Consider the following 21,315-nt stretch of genomic DNA (forward strand, 5'->3'; position numbering starts at 1 on the left):
TCTTCTCCAGGACCACAGTTCAAAAGCATTAATTCTTCGGCACTCGGCCTTCTTTATGGTCCAACTCTCACATCTGACTGCTGGAAAAAGCATAGCTTTAACTGTATGGGCCTTTGTGGGCAAAGTGATGTCTCTGTCTAGGTGTGTCACAGCTTTTCTTGCAAGGAACAAATGTCTTTTAATTTCATGGCTTCAGTCACCATCCTCAATGATTTTGGAGTCCCAAGAAAATAGTCTGTTACTGTTTCCATTTTTCTCCATCTGTTTATCATGAAGCGATGGTACCAGATGCCATGATCATAGTTCTCTGAATGTTGAGTTTTAAGCCAGCTTTTTCACTCTCCTCTTTCACCTTCATCAAGAGTCTCTTTAGTTCCTCTTCGTGTTCTGCCGCAAGGGTGGTGTCATCTGCATATCTGAGGTTATTGATATTTCTCCCAGCAATCTTGATTTCAACTTGAACTTCATCTAGCCTGGCATTTCACATGGTGTACTCTGCATGTAAGTTAAATAAGTAGGGTGACAATATACAGCCTTGACGTAATCCTTTCCCAATTTTGAACCAGTCCGTTGTTCCATGTCTGGTTCTGACTGTTGCTTCTTGACCTGTATACAGGTTTCTCAGGAGGCAGGTATGATGCGGTGGTTTTATATAATTATTAAAACTACATAAATTCTTAGATTTTAAAGTGAATATATATTAACCTGGTAGTAGCTATGGAATGCACTATGGGTCTGTGATAAGATGAGCCTGTCTCACTGAATCTCTAGTATTACTTTGCTGTGTGTGTGTGAGTGTGTATGTGCGTGCATGTGTGCATGCCTGCTTAGTCTCTTAAGCATGTTTGACTCTTTGCAGAGACATCCTTATTCATTTCTGGGGAGCTATGCTAAGTTAAGATTTAGGGCATAACCATATATCTGTCGTTGAATTTCTGTTTTGAATTTAGCCTACTAAGTAATGATTCAGCTTGGTCCAGCTGGGTACTATTTTTTTCTGTTAGAATTACTTCACTGTGTCTATGTAGTTTTAGAGTATATATGTTTGTGGGTGGAGTAAGCAAACCCATTTTTCTTCTGCATGTGAATTTTATCTTCTTCTGCGTGAGATTTTGATCTTTAACTGCCTAGCTCTATTGTCTTGAAAACGTGATGAAAATTACAATGTCAGCTGTGTTATTATGCCAGCAACACTGATTGTAATAAAAATTATTCTGGCTCTGGATTGGAAGAACTGTTAATAACTTGGTGGAAGGCATGACTTTGCACATCTTTGAGCTCAGTGACTTTTACAGTGGGCATGACACTTGTGTGGTGTGAGGTTTTAATAGAGTGTCTCCCATATCTATACCATTTGGATCCCATCTCCTGAACTGATGGACTGCTTCGGGGACTTAGCAAAAGAGAAACACCCAATGCTGCTCTTTTGGCAAACTGTAGTCCCCTCCCTACATCTTTCTGAGTAGACCTGGTGCCAATGCGCCTTCAGATGGTCTTTCAGACCCCTCGAGCGTATTGCAACAGTATAATTCTAATGTTTTTAATTTTCAAAGTGAGAGAAATAATATTTTATCTCTATATCAGTTAATTCACTCTGTTTTTTCGATACTTTGGAAAGAACTCTAGATGATGAGTCAAGACATGTGACTCTTAGTTACTAAATAAGGAGTTCTGTTACCTTGAACAAGTCACTTAATCTTTCTGAAACTCAGTTTTCTTGTTAGATAAAAAAATTTCACAAATGTCATTTTTGATGCCCTTTCCAATTTTAAATCCTGTAGTTCTCTGATTTTCTTATCATCGTAAGTTAGTTTTTAATCCTATCTTATGGGAGCATCCCAGATTTTTTTTTTAACCTAGCAGATAATCAGATAGCTGAAAGCCTAAGATGTTCTAGTGTATATTTTATCAAATTTAAGTTTGGGAAAGTTGTCATATTATAGCTGTATAGTTCCAAAAGAAGCATTTACTATATACAATAAAATACAATGTTCAATAAAATAGAATTTAAAGAATTTAAAGTAAAAACACCTGAGGAACCTTGGAAAAGTTTTTGATTATTTTAAAATTTCATCTTAACTTCCATTCATAGGTTGTGAACTGGCTTGAAGGGCCTGGATCAGAGCAGCTGAGAGCCCAGTGGGGAATTGGAGACTCCATCCGGGCGTCCCAGGCCCTGCAGCAGAAGCATGAAGAGATCGAGAGCCAGCACAGTGTGAGTGGCTCTTCCCTCTGCGAGTCGCAGCGCTGTCGTCAATGATAATTTATAGCATGTGTGGTTCCGAGTGACAGGTTGCTATAGACTGTCGTACAGTACAGTGTGGTTATCAAGTACATTGATAGCACTTGACCACTCTGTACATATTCGTCACATGTTTGGTTTTGGTTTTCAGTTTAGAAACACAATTCATGTGAAATTTTAAAAACTACAGTAACAGAAGAAAGAGTGATAGTACATAAATAGAACCTTCATCTGTAGTCTTGAATTTTAAAAGTATTATCTCAGGAACAGGAGCTGTAAGTTAAATACAAATCATTGAACATTTTTTTCATCAGAATAAAAGGAAAAAGATCATGTTGGAACCTATGAAATGCATAAAATAGTTCCATTCAGTTCAGTTGCTCAGTCGTGTCCGACTCTTTGCGACCCCATGAACCGCAGCACGCCAGGCCTCACTGTCCATCACCAACTCCCGGAGTTCACCCAAACCCATGTCCATCGAGTTGGTGATGCCATCCAGCCATCTCATCCTCTGTTGTCCCCTTCTCCTCCTGCCCTCAATCTTTCCCAGCATCAGGGTCTTTTCAAATGAGTCAACTCCTCGCATGAGGTGGCCAAAGTATTGGAGTTTCATCTTCAGCATCAGTCCTTCCAGTGAATATTTAGGACTCATTTTCTTTAGGATTGACTGGTTGGATTGACTGATTGACTCCTTGCAGTCCAAGGGACTCTCAAGAGTCTTCTCCAACACCACAGTTCAAAAGCATCAATTCTTCGGCGCTTAGCTTTCTTTATAGTCCAACTCTCACATCCATATTTGACCACTGGAAAAACCATAGCCTTGACTGGACGGATCTTTGTTGACAAAGTAATGTCTCTGCTTTTTAATATGCTGTGTAGGTTGGTCATAGCTTTCCTTCCAAGGAGTAAGCGTCTTTTAACTGGCTGCAGTCACCATCTGAAGTGATTTTGGAGCCCCCCAAAAATAAAGTCAGCCACTGTTTTCACTGTTTCCCCATCTATTTGCCATGAAGTGATGGGACCGGATGCCATGATCTTAGTTTCCTGAATGCTGAGTTTTAAGTCAACTTTTTCACTCTCCTCTTTCACTTTCATCAAGAGGCTCTTTAGTTCTTCACTTTCTGCCATAAGAGTGGTGTCATCTGCAAATATTTAGATTTTTCAATTATAGAATTTTATTTTTAGGTCACTTTCATGTACTAACTAGGAACATTGCAAAGACAATATATATACTGTGGGCCTTTCCATATCCACAGGTTCCACATACATCTAAGGAGTCAACCAACCAGAGATTGAAAATACTAAGGAAAAAAAACCCCTTAGTTATAAAAAGCAACACTTGAATTGCAGTGTTTTAACCAATAGGTGGCACTGCGTTGTCACCTTGAGAACAGGTTGTCTGATGCAAGATGCAACATTAGCTTATGATGCTTAAGATGTTCTAGTATTAAAATTTTTCTTTTCTTTTGGTAAATAAAAGTCAACACTTTAAAACACATATTGGAATTGTTCAGGTCTTATGAAACTGACAGATTTCTAGTATCTTGATTACTTAATACAGGTAGAATTTGGAGAAACTTTTAATATGCCATTTTGGGTTAAAGCAATCTGTTAAATACTAAATTTTAGATTCTTTATAAAAGCATAATTCAGAAATAAAGCTAAAACAATCCCAAATCAATAAGGATTTTCAATACTAATATATGGAAAATTAAAGTCCTACTAATATGTAGTTCTTTATCAAGGAGTGTCAATAAGAAGTTTTCTTGATTTTTGAATACTAGGTAAGCACGACAGAAAATATTGAAGTGTATGGAAATGAGTGTATGATAATAAGGATGCAAAATAAAGTTTAAAGTATTTTAGTCCAATCATAAACCTTATTTTAGCTTTTAATCCTGGTGATTGCCTCTCTTCTAGTATGTGAAAACCCAGGATGTTTCTTACCTACTGTCTTAATCCAAATCCCATATCTTGGTGGTGGTGTGTTTTTGTTTTTGTTTCACATATGTATGTGTTTGGGGGTGGAAGAGCTATGAAATAATCATTTTCTATGCAGGTAAATGTTTTTGAAAGGTAGACCATAGAATGACCATAACTGAACTGAATATAGCCTGTTCACCTAAGGTTCTATAAATTTTACATTCCCTTATTTTCTAGGAAGGAGCATTTTGAATAAAATATATGTGTGTGACACACACACATATATATATTTATATGTGTGTTTATATATATGTACACATAGTTATTTCTCTGTATCCATGGGTGCTACATTCTCAGATATGGAGAGCCAAGTATGAGACTTAAGCATCCGTAGATTTTGGAATCCCTGCACCAATCCCCCACAGATAGAAGGGACAGCAGTATGGAGCAGGTTTTCTCAATGTTGGCATTATTGATTTATTTATTGATAAATCTTTGTTGCTTTGCCCTTCCTGCCAAAATAATGAAGGAACTATGCCTGATTCTAAGACCAACCACTCCACTATACTCTATAGGCTGTGTTACCTGTGCAAGGCTTTGCTATTGCAATTATCTTCTCTCTTTTCAACTGGATTATTTCCACCTGTGTACAAATACTGTATTTTACATTAAAAACAAAATATATGCTCAAGATATGTGCATTTTAATATAAATTTATATATATAATAAATAATATATAAATTAATATAAATTGGCTATACTCTATCTTCTCATTTCCTCTTCTTTTTTTAATTGACTCTGATCAGGGTTTATGTCCTTCCCACTCTTATCAGAATTTCAGTCCTTATCTTATTGGACCTTTCAGTAAATTTTAATAAAGGTGACCACTTCTCCCTTGTTTTTTACTTCATTCCTGAAACACACAGGTCCTATTTGGCCTCTTCTGCTCAATCTCTTTCCTCTCATTGCCTTCTGAATTTAGGAGTGACCCAGGATTCAGCTTTCCAAAGGCTCTTTTCTTCTAAACCAATACTCTTTGTGTTTGGATAATTTCATCTAGTCCCATGCCTTTAAATCACATCCGTTAGCTAATACTTTGCAAATTAGTATCTTCAGCCTTGACCTATACCCAACTGCTAACAGTTTCATATCTTGAAACTTTACCAAATTCTTTGATGAGCTCTAGTAGTTTTCTGGCGGTGTCTTTAGGATATTCTGTGTTGAGTATCATATCATCTGCAAAACATGACACTTTTACTACTTCTTTTCCAATTTGGATTCCTTTTATTTATTTTTCTTCTCTGATTGCTATGGCTAGGACTTCCAAAATTTTGCTGAATAAGAGCAGTGAGAATGAGCATCCTTGTCTTGTCCTTGATCTTAGAGGAAATGCTTTAAGCTTTTCACCATTGAATATGATGTTAACTCTTTGATTTTCCTTTGTGGTCTTTATTATGTTGAGGTTTGTCCCCTCTATGCCTAGTTCCTGGAAAGGCTTTTTTTTTTTTTTATCATAAATGGATATTGAATTTTGTCAAAAGAATTTTCTGCATCGAGATGATCATATGGTTTTTATTTTGTAATTTGTTGATGTGATGTATCAAACTGTTTGAATTGTGGATACTGAAAAATCCTTGCATCCCTGGGATAAATGCCACTTGATCACAGTGTACAGTCTGCTTAAAGTATTGGATTTGGCTTGCTAGTAATTTGTTGAGGGTTTTCTGTTTTTGGGTTTTTTTTTTTTTTTTTTTTGCTTTCAAAAGTAGAAGGTCTTTAAAATTTTTTTTATTGTACTTGATTTACAATGTTGTGTTCGTTTCTGCTGTAAAACAAATTGAATCAGTTACACATATACATATATCTACACTTTTTAAGTTTATTTTCCCATATAGGCCATTATAGAGTGTTGAGTAGAGTTTCTGGAAAATTTTTCTCATAAATGGATGCTGAATTTTATCAAAAGGTTTTTTTGCATCTGTTCTTCATTTTTGACAGGTGAATCTGATGGAGGAAACAGAGTGTGGCATGAGCATAGGTTGTGCCCTGGGAGGTGTTACAGCCTCTGACAAAGTGTAGAAGTGAGGACATGAGGCTCTTGAGTGCTAGACAGTAGAATATGCTGAGGTCGGTGGATTGGTGAACCTCACAGGGCTGCAGGAGCCGGCGTACCAAAGGATGTGAACTGGAGAGTCAGTAACTGGGGGTCAGAGAGTGGGATTCCTGAAGTTAAGATATGGGGGCTGTACAGTAGTACATGATATTAATAACAGATTTTGTGTCTGTTGGAGTAGGTAGCTGAGGTGTAGGTGAGGGCAGGATAGATGGCAGTGAGGGAGGGAGCCGAGGAACTGAGTTGAGTGTTGGCCGGATGTCTGCACAGTGGGAGTCAGGAAGAAGGCTGACACGGAGGGGAAGGCCGAGTAGTCTACCAGCTGAGATGAGGGCACGCAGCAGGAAAGGTTGGCAGGATGGAGTCCAACAACACGCACTTCACAGGAGATGTGCTTTGAGAGAAGGATGGAAGAAATGGTTTGGAAATCAGAGTGAGGAGTGAGGCAGCCCTCTCCCTCACCTCCAGGCTTGTGGTCGGTCACCTGGACGCAGCAGCAGCAGAGCAGCAGGCTCACTGCTCTCTCTGAGGGTGATGGGTTTCACGGAGAACAGGAAAGAGAGGGGAACATTTAGAGGCCAGCCATGAGGAGATAGACTTTGCTGTTGGCAGGAGTTACTCCAGGGATCTCAGTGAAAGGATTTGAACCCTGGGACTTTTTGTCCTCAAATTATTTTGGTTTAAAAAAAATCTCATGTATGTTACTTAGTATATCTGGAGATACTGTAAAATGTAGTGTGTTCTTCAGGAGCTAATTTGGTCCTTGTCTCTATTACAGGAATGGTTTGCAGTTTATGTGGAGCTTAATCAGCAGATTGCAGCACTCTTAAATGCTGGGGATGAAGAAGATCTTGTGGAACTGAAGTCGCTTCAGCAACAACTTAGTGATGTTTGTTATCGACAGGCCAGTCAGCTGGAATTTAGGCAGAATCTGCTACAAGCAGCTCTTGAATTTCATGGTGTTGCCCAAGATGTAAGTGACTACTCTGATTGCTTTTCTTTGCTTCAGATTATCTGAGTACTTATCTGCACATCATTTTTGCAGGTTTGCATGTCTCTTAAGTATTTTTCTGGAACAGTAAAATTTACTGGTGGGGGAAACAAGATAGATTTTTTAATTTTTTTTTTAATTTTATGTTACATTATTCTGCATGCAGCTAAACTTTTTTTTGTCTAAATAGTGTCCCAGTGTAATTGATAGATTTCGTTTGGATAGTTTTTCAATGTTCATGTTTTATAACATAGATTGAAATGAAAGTTTCAATACTTTTCTGCATTCTGCTGACCTGGACATACTGTCTTCCTGGTGCATGCATCTCTGTGTTCTGTCTTTCAGATAACGTGTATTCTAATTATGTGTCCTTGTCTTTTAACAGCAGAGTCTTTTTCGAGTATAATCGTGGTAACTTCATTAGATATAAGCCTCATTAATCATTAAAACCTGTAGATGCTGATTATATCAGGGTTATCTCTTTGGTGTCCCTCTGCTTTAGTTGTCTCAGCAGTTGGATGGCTTATTAGGGATGTTGTGCGTAGATGTAGCACCAGCTGATGGAGCATCGATTCAGCAAACTTTAAAACTGCTTGAAGAGAAGCTGAAAAGTGTTGGTAAGCAGATTTTAAAAATGCTGAAACATAAGGGTTCTTTTTTTAAAAATATCATTACCATGGTTAGACTAGTCAACTTCTACTGATCTAATTATAATCATTTACAGGGAACACAGGAAAAATTAGTGTAAAAAGTTTTTACGCCCTTACAGGGTGTAGCTTATGCTACAGATCTTACCTTTCATTGGTGGTCCGTCACCCTTCTTCACAAGGCCTTCGGCCTTTCCTGTTTTCCCAGCGGAATCTACAAGTGCCACGCCTCGCATACTCTCTGAACAGTTATCTGTGGTGCATGCGTAACCCGGAGTTAGCTGTGCACTGTTCTGTGGTAAACCCTGTGTGCCCCACACTGTGTTTTATGCAATGATTTTTGTTGTTGCTATATCCTAACCTTGTGAAAAGAAGAGTTGGTTTGGTTCTGTGCATTTGTTTCTCCAAACTGGGAATGTTGCCAAGGTTACCTACTCTCCAAGGAGAGGATGGTTCAGTTTTATTAAGCTAGTACCCTTACTTGACACCATAGCCTTTTGACTTTTACTACAAGTAGAAAATACAGAAAGTTTTCCTAGGTCATGACCAGGAGAAGTGAATAGTGGCTGTGAACATGGGGATGGAGGGTGTGTGTACCGAGTGGGACATTGGGCAAAGGAAAATGGAGGAGAGGAAGCAGAAACTTGAGGCAGTGATTTGGTGGAAAATGGTGACATGTGATTGAACCAATTTAATCAATTTTGAAAAGGACTTGAGGGAATGGGTTTGAAAAATCATGTTTGTATTGGCATTTTACTTGCTTATAGTCTTTGTTATTTTAATGGATGATGTAACTAATTACATGTTTAGTATCTAATTTGCCAAATGAAATTTATTTCAAAAATGTCAAGTTTTCTCGAGCGATATTTTTCCTTTAATAATGCTAAAGGAATTCCAATATACATACCTAATTTAAAGTCTTATAAATACATCCTAAGTGTTGCTTCTTACTGAGTATAAGCTGACAGCACCTATATTCAAAATGCTGTGTCTTTTCACAGTGAGAACACAGTGCTTGACTGTCTTAATGTCTTGTGGCTCTAATATATTTTTTGAACAAAGCATTTGCCTTCTCCTGTGTTCTCAAAATTGAACTATGTAAAAACAGAAGGGAAAAAAATTGAAAATCTTACTCATCAAGAGAGGAATTCTCACACTTTCTACTTGCAGTTTTGAAAAGTGATTAGTTATCTACAGAAGTTCACCTTTTAGAAATTCTCTTTAGGGAGAATTTGAATGAGAGGGAGCTCCAATTTGAGCCACATTTAAATAGGTTTTATTGATTGAAATATTCGGAGGGCTCCAGACCAAAGTAGTTTTAATGTACAAAGCTGTTATCCTTGCAATCCAAGTACAATATCTGCTGAGAAGATTTAATTAAGGGAGGGAAAGCTTCTCTTGTTTAAGAGATTAAATCTGGCAACTTTTGTTTTAGATGTAGGATTGCAAGGTTTGCGTGAAAAAGGTCAAGGTCTTCTGGATCAGATCTCCAATCAGGCATCCTGGGCCTATGGAAAGGATGTAACCATTGAAAACAAGGAAAATGTGGACCACATACAAGGAGTGATGGAAGACATGCAGCTTAGGAAACAAAGGCAAAGTTTGACTGTTCTTGTTAATTTTTGCTGAGACAACATAATATTAATTAAAATGAAAAGTGATTATTTTCCATACAAAGTAGAAATTCTTACCTGTTACATAGTAGGCATGTAGTAAGTTTTTGGTAAATGTAGTGATTATCGTGTATAATTGTACTAACAAGTAATGGCAATTCGTTCATATAATGTGTACCTTTTGCCTTTTTACTCAGTGATAAAAATTTCATTTCCATTTAAGTGGACCATATTCTTTATCCCCAGTATAGCCTGTGACTCATCTGTCTTTTAGGACCCTGGAGAATCTGACATTTCCATTTCATTTAGTTTAGAGTTGCTATTAAATTTATCATACGTTGATCTGTTTCTTCATCTAAACCTCACACAAATTGTCACTCATCCATTGTTCTCATATTTGCTGTAGAAGGATTAGATAGTAAATTCTGGGTAATGTTTAGTTTCATTTGTTATATGGCAGAACTAGAAATTTAAAGAGTTCTTTGAAAACTCAACTTGCAATAGCAATTGCAGAATATTGCAAAATAAAGGATTAAATTAATAGATGCTAGTACATACAGGCTAGCATGGTTGTATGAAATTTTTGTACACTTAGAAATTTCAAGGGCATCAATAAAACCTCACAGAAACTTCCCTCTGCATCACAGACAAAACAGTCATTAGATAGAAATTCCTTCTATCCTCGTATCTGCAAACTTATCCATTTCATTATTTTCATCAGAAGGATGAAAAAGCTTTGCTCTTATCGAAACTGTATCCCCATGTCTCCTCACTCAGTCAGTTCCTGCTCTCTCCTCTAATCCCTGCCTTTCATTCAGATACTTTGTTATTGTTCAGTCCCCAGTCATCTCCAACTCTGCAACCCCATGGACTGCAGCACGCCAGGCTTCCCTGTCCTTCACCATCTCCCAGAGCTTGCTCAAACTCATGTCCATTGAATTGGTGATGCCATCCAACCATCTTGTCCTCTGTCATCCCCTTCTCCTTCTATCTTTCCCAGCATCAGGGTCTTTTCCGGTGAGTTGGCTCTTAGAGTCAGGTGGCCAAAGTATTGGAGTTTCAGCTTCAACATCAGTCCTTCAATGAATATTCATGATTGAGTTCCTTTTAAGATTGACTGGTTTGATCTCCTTGCTTTGTCCAAGGGACTCTGAAGAGACTACTCCAACAGCATCAATTCTTGGGCACTCAGCTTTCTTTATGGTCCAACTCTCACATTCATACATGACTAGTGGAAACACCAGAGCTTTGACTATATGGACCTTTGTGGGCAAAGTCATGTCTCTGCTTTTTAATATAATGTCTAGGTTTGTCATAGCTTTTCTTCCAAGGAGCAAGTATCTTTTGATTTCATGGCTACAGTCACCATCTAGAGTGATTTTGGAGCCCAAGAAAATAAAGTCTGCAACTGTTTCCATTGTTTCTCCATCTTTTTGCCATGAAGTGATGGGACCAGATGCCATGACCTTCATTTTTTGAATGTTGAGTTTTAAGCCAGCTTTTTAACTCCTTTTTTACCTTCATCAAGAGGCTCTTTGGTTTCTCTTTGCTTTCTGCCACAAGGGTGGTGCCATCTGCATATTTGAGGTTATTAATATTTATCCCGGCAATCTGGATTCCAGCTTGTGCTTCATCCAGCCTGACATTTTGCATGATGTACTCTGCATATAAATTAAGTAATCAGGGTGACAGTATACAGCCTTGACACACTCCTTTTCCAATTTTAAACCAGTCCGTTGTTCGGTATTTGGCTCTAATTGTTGCTTCTTGACCTGCATACAGGTTTCTCAGGAGACAGGTAAGGTGGTCTGGCACTCACTCTAAGAATTTTCCACAGTTTGTTGTGATGCACACAGTAAAGGCTGTAGCGTAGTCAGTGAAGCAGAAGAAGATTTTTTACTATTGCTTTTTCTATGATCCAGTGGATGTTGGCAGTTTGATCTCTGATTCCTCTGCCTTTTCTAAATCCAGCTTGTACATCTGAAAGTTCTTGGTTCATGTACTGTTGAAGTTTTGCTTGGAGGGCTTTGAGCATGACCTTGCTCGCATGTGAAATGAGTGCAATTGTGTGGTAGTTTGAACATTCTTTGGCATTGCCCTTCTTTGGGATTTGAATGAAAACTGACCTCTTCCAATCCTGTGGCCACTGCTGAGTTTTCCAAATTTGCTGGCATATTGAGTGCAGCAATTTTGTAGCATCATCTTTTAGGATTTGGAATAGTTCAGCTGGAATTCCATCACTTCTGCTAGCTTTGTTCATAGTGATGCTTGCTAAGACCCATTTGACTTCACACTCCAGGATGCCTGGCTCTAGGTGAGTGATCACACCATTGTCTTTATCTGGGTCATAAAGATCTTTTTTGTATAGTTCTTCTGTGTATTCTGGCCACCGCTTCTTAATACCTCTGCTTAGTTAGGTCCGTATCGTTTCTGTCCTTTCTGGTGCTCATCTTTGTGTGAAATTACCACCTCCTCTTCAAACCTTTCTTTCTCTCCCTTGAGCTCTCCTTCTTGACAGCTGTCATTGAAGATCTAATCTGCATTCCTACCTCCTCACTATCTCCAGTTTACTTTTCAGCTCTTCTTTGTCTGACCTCTCTCCTCACCATTTCACTGAACTTGCTCTTACTGATGTCATCAGTGACATGTAAATAAACCCTTCATCTTGCTGAAAATCCAGGGAATACTTTTGGTTCTGACATTGCTTGACCACTCTGAACAGCATTAGGGACAGCTGACATTTTTTTTTTTTTTTTCTTTTTGAAACCCCCTGACAACTTTATTTACTTTAAAAACACCTTTATGGTTCTCCTGGGCACTCTGTTTCTTTTGGTTTTCCGCACTGATTTCTTGTCCTCTAGCTAATTTCACTGCTTTCAGGGTTTGTTCTGAGGCCAAATCCTCTTCTCACTCATTGTTTTCTCCCTGGATAGTCTCACTACTTTAACGACTTTCTTCAGTTTGACCGTGATTGAGTAGTTATGGCTCTGACCCAGATCCCTCCCCTGTACTTTGGACCTGTAATTCCTCTTATCTACTGAACATCTCCTCCTGGGTGCCCATACGGTACTTAAAAGTCACTTGTATGGATTGGAATCATTTTCCTCCAAAACTGGCTCTTCTCCTTTAGTTTCCTGTCCCAGTTAAAAACACCATCAGCTACCCAACTTGTGATTTATCCAAAGGCTTTATCAAAATCATTACTCTTTCTCGTCTCTTACAGCCTCATCAAATGCCCAAGTTTTGCTGTCTCTGAATTTTCATGATCTTAGCTCATACCTGCTTCCTTCCTTGCTTCTCTACAGTCTGTTGTGCATGAGCACTGTCTTTGTAAAGCGTGCATACAATTACCTAGCTTCTCGGTGACTTCCTGTTTCCTCAGATGAAGTTCAGTCTCCTTGGAATAGTGTAGGAGACCCTTGATAATCCAGTCCTGTATAATCTTACCTCCTTTAACTTTCCTACAAAACCACACACTTATTTCACTTTGCTGAATGCATCATGCGGTTTCAAGCATCCAGAGTACTTAGAATACTTCTCCCCTCATTTTCTGCGTAGTGTATTCCTACTTATTATTCAACACTCTGGGGTACTTATCTTTGGGAGTTTTTTTAGATTTCTTAGGCAAGTTTTTACTTATTCCTCCCTATTCTCATATAGCTCCACAGTAGTATTTATCACATTATTTTTTTAAAAGTCCATCTTCCCAAATGGGACCATCTTAATAAGTAGAAACCATGTCTTATATTTTCAAGCACACTGTTCAGTACCTGAAAATATATGTTGAATATGATACTTTCATATTTCAGACATGTCTTCATCATTGACGTGTCTTACCTTGTCTTTTAGCTTCAGATTTTAAAAATATATATAGTCACTTCTCTTCAGTCCCTTGTAAGATTATTTAACCAAATTGCCCTTTAAAAATATGTTATAGATTGTGTTGAGGGCATTCTTGGGAAAAAAAAAAAAAAAAAAGCCTGTGACAATGACTTAGCTATTGTCATCAAGCTCCCTTGAGAATATCAACTCTAGTGGAGCCCAGTGCCTCCTGGGTGGCCTGTTAGTGGTATTCAGTACTGCCGTGAGATTCTCTCCTTCCCATCTGAAGTACACGGAATCGCATGGAAATGAAGGGAATGGATCAGAGCTTCATTGATCAAGTCAGCTTAAAATTTTAATCTGTATGTTATCCAGGGAGACCACATTAAAATCTAAAAATACTCTGAATTGTGTTTTTTTCTGTCCAGAGAATTTTTTTTCTTTCTTAGGAGCATAGATGGGAGGTTTTTTTTTTTTTTAATTCAAAATTAGATATTACTCTGGTAATATAATATAATGAAAAGCTTTAATTTTTTTTTATTTTCTTGGAGCATCATTCTCCAAACTAGTATTTTAGAAACTTTATGTTTTTGTCTTTGCAGTTTGTTTAATACTAATTGACAGTTAATATTTCTTTAGGCTTTAGTGCACTACTGTGTTTATGCTTTGCTTCAGTATTTTGCACAATCCATACAATACTCAAGAGGGTTTGTGATTTAGTATCTTTCAGGTATTTTGAGGTTTTAATGGAACAGAGATACAGATATCCTTAAAATTCTTGCAAACCAATACAAAATAGTTACAGTCTCTATAGTGTAAGACTAAGTATTTTAATATACTGTAAAATATGTGTGCAGATGGTGGTGTTATACTAGTTATCCACAAAACTGAAATGTTTTCCTAAATTTATGTTTGGATTTATTAGATGTGAAGACATGGTAGATGTGCGAAGATTAAAGATGCTTCAGATGGTACAGTTGTTTAAATGTGAAGAAGATGCTGCCCAGGTAAAGATCAATCAAGCATATTATGTACTTGTCTTTTACTTAGAAAATTGATTTCACCTAACTGTAAACAGAAGTGTTCTTTTCATGGTCCTAAGTAAATTCATTAAATTAGATTCTCATTTATCCTGTTGAAGTAATAAAGTTTTATATTTCCAGTAATCTTACTGGTCTCATTTGACTTACTTCTCAATGAAATGCTCTATTGAGCTAGATATTGGAATTATTTATTATTGTGATTTGCTTGTCAGTTACATCCCAGGATGAAGGCTGGTGTTGTTTAACCCACAAGAGGGTTTTGTAGCTAGATAAACAGTTTGCTGTTTTGTGTAGTCAATATCAAAAAACATAGTTACAACTTAACATGGAAGAAAATTGGGATTTTTAAGTTGTAACATTAAGTCTGTAATGTGATTCCAGTAAGATTTATATTACATAAATGCATGGTTTTTTATTAATATAAATCATGTGATGTTAATTTTAAATAAGTACTTCTCTTTAATAGGTCTTGTCTTTAGATTTTAAAGATTTTGAGGAAGAGGAGAGATTAACTCATGTAGTTTGGCACTGATTGAAATAAGCTATTACGGTTATAACAAATGGGTTAATTAATCACATGATAGTAATCTTTTTTTTTTTTAATGCAGTGTTTTGCTATTCAAGGTAAAAAGTTATGACTCCAGGTTGACTGTGACTTATTTTCATTCAGGCAGTAGAATGGCTCAGTGAACTTCTGGATGCTCTTCTTAAGACACACACCAGATTGGGGGATGATGCTCAGGAAACGAAAGTTCTGCTGGAGAAGCATAGAAAATTTGTTGATGTTGCACAGGTGCAGAACTGGTTATCTTCCTTTTCTACAAGCTCAGTGTTAGAATAGTTTTCTACATGATTGTAATGTAACTTAGCCCTCCAAGTCCAAGAAGGTTAGTTATATTAATCCAGAAATATAAAACTAAGAAAATGTCAGCTGATGAATGAAAACTAGCCTGTATACATTTGAGAGGGTTTAAGGTTTCCTGAATACAGGTTCTGTAGCTCCCTCTGATTTATGATACATTAATACATTATGGTAATGTTAAGGCAGTAGTCATTCATTTGTAAAAGTTACTATGAAGTATAAGTTAATATCAGTAAATTAGAAACCCTAGTTTCTGCATCTCACCAGTGTCAGCGTTATAACACCATGGATTTTTTTTCATGTGAATAGTATCTTAATTTATTTTGCCTAATTACTGAGTTCATGTTGTTAACTGTGTGGTTCCCCATGTAGAATATAAAGTGCCCCTTTCCGCCCATTTGTTTTGATTAATGGGTGAACAGATTTTTTTAATTGATTTTTTTTTTTTCTTTTTTGGGCTGGTGAAATTGAACAGACTGAGAGGAAAGCAGAGTAAGAGAGGAAAGCCTAACAAGAAATAAACTTAATAAAAATTAACTGGAAGTATTGCTTCCCCTTAATTATTTATGCATGCAGACAACTTGTAGTAGTAAATGCCAGTGGAATCATTCATTATTGATTTCTAGTAGTGTTACTTAATTGCAGCTACAGTCCTCCCGTTCACTTTCCTGTCCCTTTTTTTAGAATTCTGTTGTTATAACTGTGTGTTTGCTTTTCTTCTTTAGAGCACTTATGACTACGGAAGACAGTTGCTGCAGGCCACAGTTGTGCTGTGCCAGTCTTTGCGCTGCACCTCTCGATCATCTGGGGATACACTTCCTCGACTGAACAGAGTGTGGAAACAGTTTACAATCGCCTCTGAAGAGAGGGTGCATAGGCTGGAAATGGCTATTGCCTTTCACTCAAATGCTGAAAAGGTTCGCTTTTTTAAAAATGTAGTTTCAAGTCGTGTGTGCTATGTATGTTTAAAATGTGTTTACCTTGTAATTTTCTGATTAGTCTGTTCTTTAAAAATTTATATGAATTCCATTGTTTAGAGTTTGTTTAGGTATAACGTATTTTCTTAGAAGGCTCAAATCAGATTCTTGGTAAGCCATACCAGGGTTGGAGTACTCTGGTTAGAAGAATTGAAACCATCCAGTAGTCTTTGCTCAGCAGCATGTCTCTCCTCACCAGACCTGATGTCCAGAATGTACTGTGTTCTTTCAGGTGTCATGACTCCCACTGTTTCATTATGCCAAGAAAGGAAACTGTGCTTTCCCAAATACTAATTGTCATAAATTTTTTAAAAGGTTACTTTGTGATTTTTATAATGTTTGAGACTCTCCAGCTAAAATTACAAGGATAAAAATAAAACCTTTTTTTTCCATGTGTTATCTTTAAAGAATCATTCTAGATTTTATTATTTAATGAATTCATTAATCCCAGAAACTAAAAGTCAATATGCGGTGTTTTATTGGGGCAAATTTTCAATAGAACCTTTTTCTCAACTACACAGTGAAAATTTATAGCATCCAAGTCTTATATTTCCATTCCAAAGAGGAGCCTTACTAAGTAGTTAACTTTGTTTTGATGAAAGTTTATATGTAGGGTATATTCAATGCAGGTTAAGATATGAGAAACCTAAGATAGCCTTGGTCTATAGAACAGAAGAGATACTGCCAGGAGCCTTAGGAATTAAGGAGTTTCTGTCTGTGTTATTCAATACATCTGTTGGGAAATGTCCACATTAACTCTTACTGAGCCGGTTACTGAACTCTACAGGTCTTTTTTTAGTGTAAGATGGGCCGACTGATGATGAATGAAAGTATCCAAATGGCTTGACTTATTTATCTATTGATTGTTTTAGTGAAAACTTTTTATTGAAATATACTACTAACATAGAAAAATGTGCAGCTCAGATGTTCTACTCACTGAATTTTCAGAGTGAGTATGCCTGTGTAATCAGCTCACTATTCAAATAACAGAACGTTATCAGCACCCCAGAGGTTGTTCCCCATCCTCTTTTAATCACACTGCTTCTGCTGCTCATCCCAGTGTGACCACTGGCCCGAGCTCTTAACACCACTGATAATTTTTTAGGATGCTACTCTTAAAATGTATCTGCAAAGACATTTAAAAATCTAGATCTCTTTAAGAAGTTATGTAAGAATGAATATATATTAGTTGTTCAGTTGTGTCCAAGTCTTTGTGACCCCATGGACTGTAGCCTGCCAGGCTCCTCTGTCCATGGAATTATCCAGGCAAGAATACCAGAGTGGGTAGCCAATCCTTTCTCTAGGGAGTCTTCCCAACCCAGGGATCGAACCTGGGTCTCCCACATTGCAGGCGGACTGTTTACCATCTAAGTCACCAGGGAAGCCCAAGAATGAATATGGTTGAAAATTTTTACATAGAATATTAATATTCCTGTTTTTTCTGGTACGTGGCCTTTATCGTGCTTACAATAAACTCTGCTCAAGGTTATTTTATTATGTCAACCTATGTAAAACCTTTTGTTATTAGTTGTTATCTTTCTCTTGGGTGGGTTCTATTTCAAACCAGCAAGCCACAACTATAAGCAAACTGCATAGCAAATTATAGTGATTAGGAAAATATTTAAATTAAGTCTGGAATTTTATAATATGAAAATATCCTTTATGAGTAATGCCAAAATAAACATAATTGGATTCATAAAAGTATGCAAAGTTGCAAAAATAAATTATTTTTATTCTGCCTTAAATTTTGCAGATTTTTTCTTGTAGGTAAATTTTTAAAATTAGTATTATTGTTTTAAATCTGAAGTGTATCTTAGACTGATAGCATATCTGCATTTGAAACTAGACACACTTCAAGAGCTCACTAACCATATGTACCTAGTGGCTGCTATGTGGGTCTATACTTACAGCTTTAACTATTACAAATCACAGCAATTTTTTCTTTCCTCTCTTTTGTACCATTTAAATTTAAATAGTGATTATTAAGGAAAAAAATAATATTAAGGACTGTAGAAATTCCAAATTTGAATTAAAACCATATCTGTTTATATTTTGTTTTTTAGTTTATATCATGCAACTAAAGTCAGCAGATCTGTTTTTAAAATAACTGTAAAGTTTCTAGCTAGGGAATCACATTGTTATGCGTTTGTACTCTGAGTATATGTTGTTATGTATTTATATATATTTTTTCATTTGTGAAGTTTGTAAGTTCATTGAGGTCAAAATCTGTTTCTCATTCATATCCCAAGCCACTACATAAACATAAAGTAAGTATTCAATAAATAGTTACTTGATGTATGAAAGAATACTACTTCTTAAGCACAGTTTCAGTTTAATTCCAAATAATAGTCTAGTATTTTTTTTTGGAAATCACTATAGAACTCTTCTTATTCCAATTACAATATTATTAGTGTGGGTTATGTGTTTGATTTTAATTTTTTGAGTCAGCTTTGTCAGTAATCAGCCTTCTATAACACACATGAAGATTCTAGGAACAGAACAGAAACACCTTCAATCTACTAAATTTTAATGAACTTGGTTTCCTTTCTGTGTCTCTTGATTGATGTTCCACTTTTATTTGTTGCAGATTTTACAAGACTGTCCAGAAGAGCCTGAAGCTATTAATGATGAGGAGCAGTTTGATGAAGTGGAAGCAGTTGGGAAATCACTTTTAGATAGACTGACTGTTCCTGTAGTTTATCCTGATGGGTATGCTGCACGTTCTTTAATTTGTGTTTTTATCAGTAAGGTCTTAAAGTAATAGCAAGAGAAGAAAATATGTTTCTAAAAAGTCCTAGTAAATTAGCTTCGGTTCACATCTTCAGTATCTGTAATAAATTAGTTTAAAATGAAAAGAAATCCCCACTGGGTTTTTAACAGTGGTAGCAGTTGGTACTTGCTGCTATCAAATGTATTGCCCTCGATAGCTTGTTGTAGAAGAAAGATCATTGACTAGGTTGACATACTGGGTTCTAGCCTTGACTGTGATCACAAGGAGTCTGGTGACTTTGAACTTCATTCAGGGAATGGATGGGGAGGGGACTGTTTAGTAAGCTCAAAATGTATACATTATATACCCAGCGCAAAGCTAAACATTTCACCTTTAGGCTTTTGACCAAACAGTGCTAGGCCGATATGATTATTGTGCTTTACAGATGAAGAAACCAAAGCTCAGAAAGATTAAGTAAGTTGTCAGGATATCACAGCTTCTAAGTGAAATTAGAACATAGTTTCAGGTCTGTCTGGCACTAAATCCATTCTCTTTTTCACTGTGCTATGTAGTCCTAATTTCTTCTTTTGTAAAATGATGGGGTCTTGATTTCCACATTCCTTTCCATTTCAAATAGTTGATAATAAAAATAAGAGTTAACCTCTTGGAAATAAATGGTCCAGTAAATGAATCATAGTAGCTTTATCCCCAGGGAGCTAGATCTTCTCAATGAAAACAATTTGGTGGTAATTCAGAAGATATGTAATTCAAACAATAGAGAAACCAAACCATTGAATATAAGTATCCTTACATTGTAATACAGGGCTTTCCTGGTAGTTCAGTGGTAAAGAATCCGCCTGCCAGTGCAGGAGACGTGGGTTCAGTCCCTGGGTCGGGAAGATCCCCTGGAGAAGGAAGTAGCAACCCACTTCAGTATTCTTGCCTGGGAAATCCCATGGACAGAGGAGCCTGGTGGGCTAGTCCATGGGGTCACAAAGAGTCGGACACGCCTGAGCAACTAAACAAAAACATCAACACTGTAATATAGTGAGTAGATTTGATTGTGGACTCTGGAACCAGATTCCTTGGGTTTAAATCTCAGCCCCACCACTTACTAGCTGTGACATCTTGGGCAAGCCACTTAACCTTTTCTATGCCTCAGTTCCCTCATCTAAAAATAGGAATATATTTTCCATACTTCCTCGGGTTGAGTGAGGGAGTTAAATGAGCTACATGTATATAAACTACTTAAAACGATTATCTCACACATGATAAGTGCCACCGCTAATATGTCATGAGCTTCAAAGGATTATTTGGAATTGATACTGAGAAGATACAACGTTTTTCATAGTCTGTACCTAGATAATCGCTGTCATTTCCAACTCTTTGTGACCCCATGGACTGTAGTCTACCAGACTCCTCCGTCCATGGGATTTTCCAGGCAAGAATACTGGAGTGGGTTGCCATTTCCTTCTCCAAGATAATCTCTAGTCATACCTAAACTTGAATAATCAGAAGTAGCCTTTAAAGTCATGTATATCTCCAGTGTATAAAAGAGAATAAAATCTAAAAGTTTGTAGATCCGGCTGGTAACAGTGTTAGGAGGGTGCTTCTGGTTGGTCCGTTCCCGCATGTCCCTCCCCCAAAACCTCAGTTCTGTGATTCACAGCCAGTTGTCACAAAGTCAGCCCCATTCTACTCAAGTCCTCCCAGGAGCGTCTCCCCCTGGTACTTTTGCATGGGCTGCTTCTCCCATGTTCTACAAGTAGTTCATGTGTCACTTTCGTTTTTAAAATGGAAGAGTCACTTAGTGCTATATATTCAAATTTCACAACTTTAATATTTGCAATTTTTATTCCATTCCCTTTTATATGGTAATTTGTTTATACTGTGTAAAATTTGACAGTGAGCTTAGTCACATTTATCTTTTGTACCGTTCTCCTAGAACAATAAAAGAAGTCAGGTGGTCTCTCTGAATTTCCTGCTTGAAGACCCACGTTGATTCTGTTTTTCCCACTGTGTGATTGTAGTCCAGTCATCTGTTTCTCTGGGTCTTAGTTTTCTGATCTGAAAAGACAAAGAGCTAAACCAGATTATTTCCAGGAACTCTTTGAGCTCTAAAAGATTCTATGACTCTGAATGCTGTATCTTTGCAAATAGGATAAAATTAAATGATTTTACCTATTAATGTCCCAAATGATGGCTTAACATTAAATGGATATTTTACTTGCCAGCTATGTTAGACATCTGATGACCATAGTCCTTAGCATGAAGCGCTCATACAGATTTTATATTTGTGTATGCGGTAGCTCCCAAGCTGGAAGCAGAACCTTGCTACTGTTGCACTGTTTGTTGCATTGTTTGGTTTATTG

At 37.1% G+C, this 21,315-nt stretch overlaps 1 protein-coding gene across 6 annotated transcripts in view; it reads left to right on the forward strand.

Annotated features, from left to right (window-relative positions):
* Window positions 1-21,315, forward strand: part of SESTD1 (SEC14 and spectrin domain containing 1) — a 135,986-nt gene that overhangs the window by 106,438 nt on the left and 8,233 nt on the right. For all 6 annotated transcript variants that reach the window (XM_043894299.1, XM_043894297.1, XM_043894300.1 and 3 more), the window contains 8 exons: window positions 2,093-2,215; window positions 7,057-7,251; window positions 7,772-7,886; window positions 9,352-9,511; window positions 14,277-14,358; window positions 15,065-15,187; window positions 15,982-16,173; window positions 18,821-18,942. In XM_043894299.1, coding sequence (XP_043750234.1) covers window positions 2,093-2,215; window positions 7,057-7,251; window positions 7,772-7,886; window positions 9,352-9,511; window positions 14,277-14,358; window positions 15,065-15,187; window positions 15,982-16,173; window positions 18,821-18,942 — 1,112 coding nt within the window. The remainder of the gene's footprint in view (window positions 1-2,092; window positions 2,216-7,056; window positions 7,252-7,771; window positions 7,887-9,351; window positions 9,512-14,276; window positions 14,359-15,064; window positions 15,188-15,981; window positions 16,174-18,820; window positions 18,943-21,315) is intronic.

The sequence above is a fragment of the Cervus elaphus genome, chromosome 33, assembly GCF_910594005.1.
Source record: "Cervus elaphus chromosome 33, mCerEla1.1, whole genome shotgun sequence".
Lineage (NCBI taxonomy): Eukaryota > Metazoa > Chordata > Mammalia > Artiodactyla > Cervidae > Cervus > Cervus elaphus.